Consider the following 3033-nt stretch of genomic DNA (forward strand, 5'->3'; position numbering starts at 1 on the left):
GCTTTACAAACCTTAAGACTTAAAAATAAAAAAGATTTTGTGTATGAAAGCACTGTAGTGTTTACTGATAATCTGCCAAATTTTGCTAACATTTGCTTACTAATTTAAGAGTTATAGCATGAAAACTATAACAAGCACAAAATGGTTACGAGGTCAGACTGAGCACGTGCTGAAAGAGTTAAAGCTCAGCTGGTTACAGAAGCCAGCTAGCAACGTGGAAACATTCACTGTTTATTGTATAAGTAATAGGGCTGTTGTCAATGCTGCTGCATCTCAAGCTTTCAGGATTTAATGGGCTCTTTGACCAAGTCAAAAGTTTCAGTTTTATTTCAATTAAACAATTCAGTATATTTAATATAAAATGTTAATATATTATTGTTTAATTTATTGAATAACTTAAGAACAACAAGAAAGCATTTATTTTATTCAGGTTCCATACAGTATTTGAAAAACTAATTCTAAATTTTAAATCTTACATGTTTCATGTGTAAAATACATATTTTGTTTTATGTTTTGCATGACTTGCATGGTATATATGTATTATTGTAGACATGAGTCATTTATGTCATACATCTGGCAAGTAACAGCATGTTTGAGAACCATTATAAAAGAATGCATATAAGATTTCTGTTGCGGAGAAAGTGTTATAAATATAGCCTTAATTAAAACACTGTAGAAACTAACATATTTGTAGGTGATCTAGGAACTGAACTTTCAAAATAGCACCATATCATACTAGATTACAATATTTTAGGTAGATATCAATTTATAGTTAGAGCTTATGTTTTAGGGACTAAACTTAATGATGACTGATAGAAATATTAATGATTAATGTTTCTTAAGTTAGTTCATGTATAGTTCACTAATCATTCATTATACGTTGAATTTTTTTGTATCGTTTTTAATTTAGTTACTTCAACAAAGTAGTTACCTGTTTTAATATGGAGAATATTTTCTGAGTCAGACATAAATGAAAATATTTTTACCCAGATTTGGTTCTTTGGAGCTATTTTATGAATATAACCTTAATGAATCCTTTGTTAAACTTGAACATGTGTTTATTAGATTAAAGGATGCATAAGCAAAGAAAAATAAAGATTGTTTATTTTCATCTAGGGGAATGAAGCTGCTAATGTAACTGGACCTGAAGGTGCACCAGTGGAAGGAAGCAAGTATGCTCCTGATAGGAGGAGATGGTTCTATGGGCGGTTTCTTAGACGACGTGGATTTGGAAGGAGGCCTCCTAGGGTAGTGCATTACTCTTTTGTAAAATAAAATTTTTGAATATGTGTAAAGAAATTGTTATTGGGCATTGCTTAGCAGTTTTCCCATGGTTTTTATTAACCTAGAAATAATGTACACAACTATAGAATCTTTTAATAAATACTCTATTTTAGTATCTTCACTAAATTTACTGTTATTGAAAGCTAACTTTATAGTGGACGTATATAAAATATATGTTTAATATTTGTTCGTGTGTGTTGACAATGCACATGTATATTGTAAATACAGAAAGGTAGAAAGGTAAAGGTTACATGTTTTAGATTTATTATTGCTATTGTTTCAATTGAAAACACAACAATGGTGTACTGAAACTTGCCAACATTTGCTGTAGATGATGCCAACCATTACAGTAGTTAACATGTTGAGGAAAAAAATTAGATACTATATCATATAATTGATTGTATTATTAAAAACCATTAATAATCTGTTGTATATTTTCTTAATATTTGACAAAGTATGTCCTTTATTAAAAATAAAAATTGTAAATAGGTGATTTTTTTTTAATCAGCACTATAAAACAATAGTGAAATTAATATAAATCAAAAAACAAAGACTCAGAAATCTAAATTAATTTTTTCCATTATCAGTCATAGTTATCATTAAAACTCATAACAGATAATGTCTGTAGCTATAGCAACTAAACGCATTGCGGATATTCCATCTATCACACACAATCCAGATGCCAATGTCAAAGCAGCCAGCAACTAAGGAAAATCAGTTAAGGATTAGCAGTTAAGTGCTTGAACCCACAACACCAACTCCTACTGCATTTCACTGTCTGTGGCCAGTTGTGGGAAGGCAGTTACCCTTAATATTCAGATACAGCTTCAAAGTAAAATTAAACCATCCTAAATTTCTAGTGTAAAAAATCTCAAGCTCCACCCTTTTTATTTTACCAAATGATCTACAGTTTTGTGCAGGGCAGATTGGAAGCCTAAAACAGCCTGGGCAAATACTCGAAAATCAATGTACAGTAGGTTGGTCAGTATAACCAGATTATCATCCCACTGGCCCAGGCATCACCAGCCCACCGGGATTTTACCCGGCGGCCCAATCTGCCCCTGGTTTTGTTACTTTAAGAATGTACAGATTTATTTTCTCAATGAACAAATATATTCTAGAGTCGTTCTACTGAGGATCAAGAACAGCAAAATGAAGGTAAAGAAGGCTATGAACCCCAATACAGGAGACGAAGGCAGCGTTATTATCCACGATACTTTCGTCGACCTCGTGGACCTCCACATGGAAACCGACAGGAACAGCTTAATGAGGCAAGTTTCTTTTTATGGGAAAATTTACATACAAAAATTTGTTACAAGTGGACTATAGTCATGACAGTCATATGTATTTTTAGAATAAAGTACTCCTTTAACCCTATCGTGATGGGCATCCTATACTGCGCATGTCCCAAGGTTTTAGTGACTTGCATTTAAAAGTTTATTAATCTACTTTTTGTTTGTTATTTCAATTAGTATAGCATACAATCTTAGCTAATAATCCATATTTTAATGCTATATAAGTTTTAACTTCTTAATTCTACAAGGTAATATTTAAAAAAAAACTGAATTTCCAATAGTGTGACCCATGTGACAGATTTTATCCACCACCCCTCAAAAAAGTACAAAATCAAACGTAAATTACTCTATAAAATCGTTATTGCTCAGACAAACCATAATTTTTATAGCCTTCAATTTTTTTTTGGTTACAGAGCTATCAAATAGAAAATCAAACTCCTCCTGCCGCATCCAC

The 3033-nt window shown here is 31.8% G+C and overlaps 1 protein-coding gene across 1 annotated transcript in view; it reads left to right on the forward strand.

Moving 5' to 3' along the window:
* LOC106459698 (Y-box factor homolog) overlaps positions 1-3033 on the forward strand; it is a 29399-nt gene that overhangs the window by 13253 nt on the left and 13113 nt on the right. Inside the window, exons 5-6 of the mRNA XM_013919345.2 lie at positions 1117-1248; positions 2406-2555. Of these exons, the coding sequence (XP_013774799.1) occupies positions 1117-1248; positions 2406-2555 (282 nt within the window). The remainder of the gene's footprint in view (positions 1-1116; positions 1249-2405; positions 2556-3033) is intronic.

The sequence above is a fragment of the Limulus polyphemus genome, unplaced genomic scaffold (assembly GCF_000517525.1).
Source record: "Limulus polyphemus unplaced genomic scaffold, Limulus_polyphemus-2.1.2 Scaffold649, whole genome shotgun sequence".
NCBI lineage: Eukaryota > Metazoa > Arthropoda > Merostomata > Xiphosura > Limulidae > Limulus > Limulus polyphemus.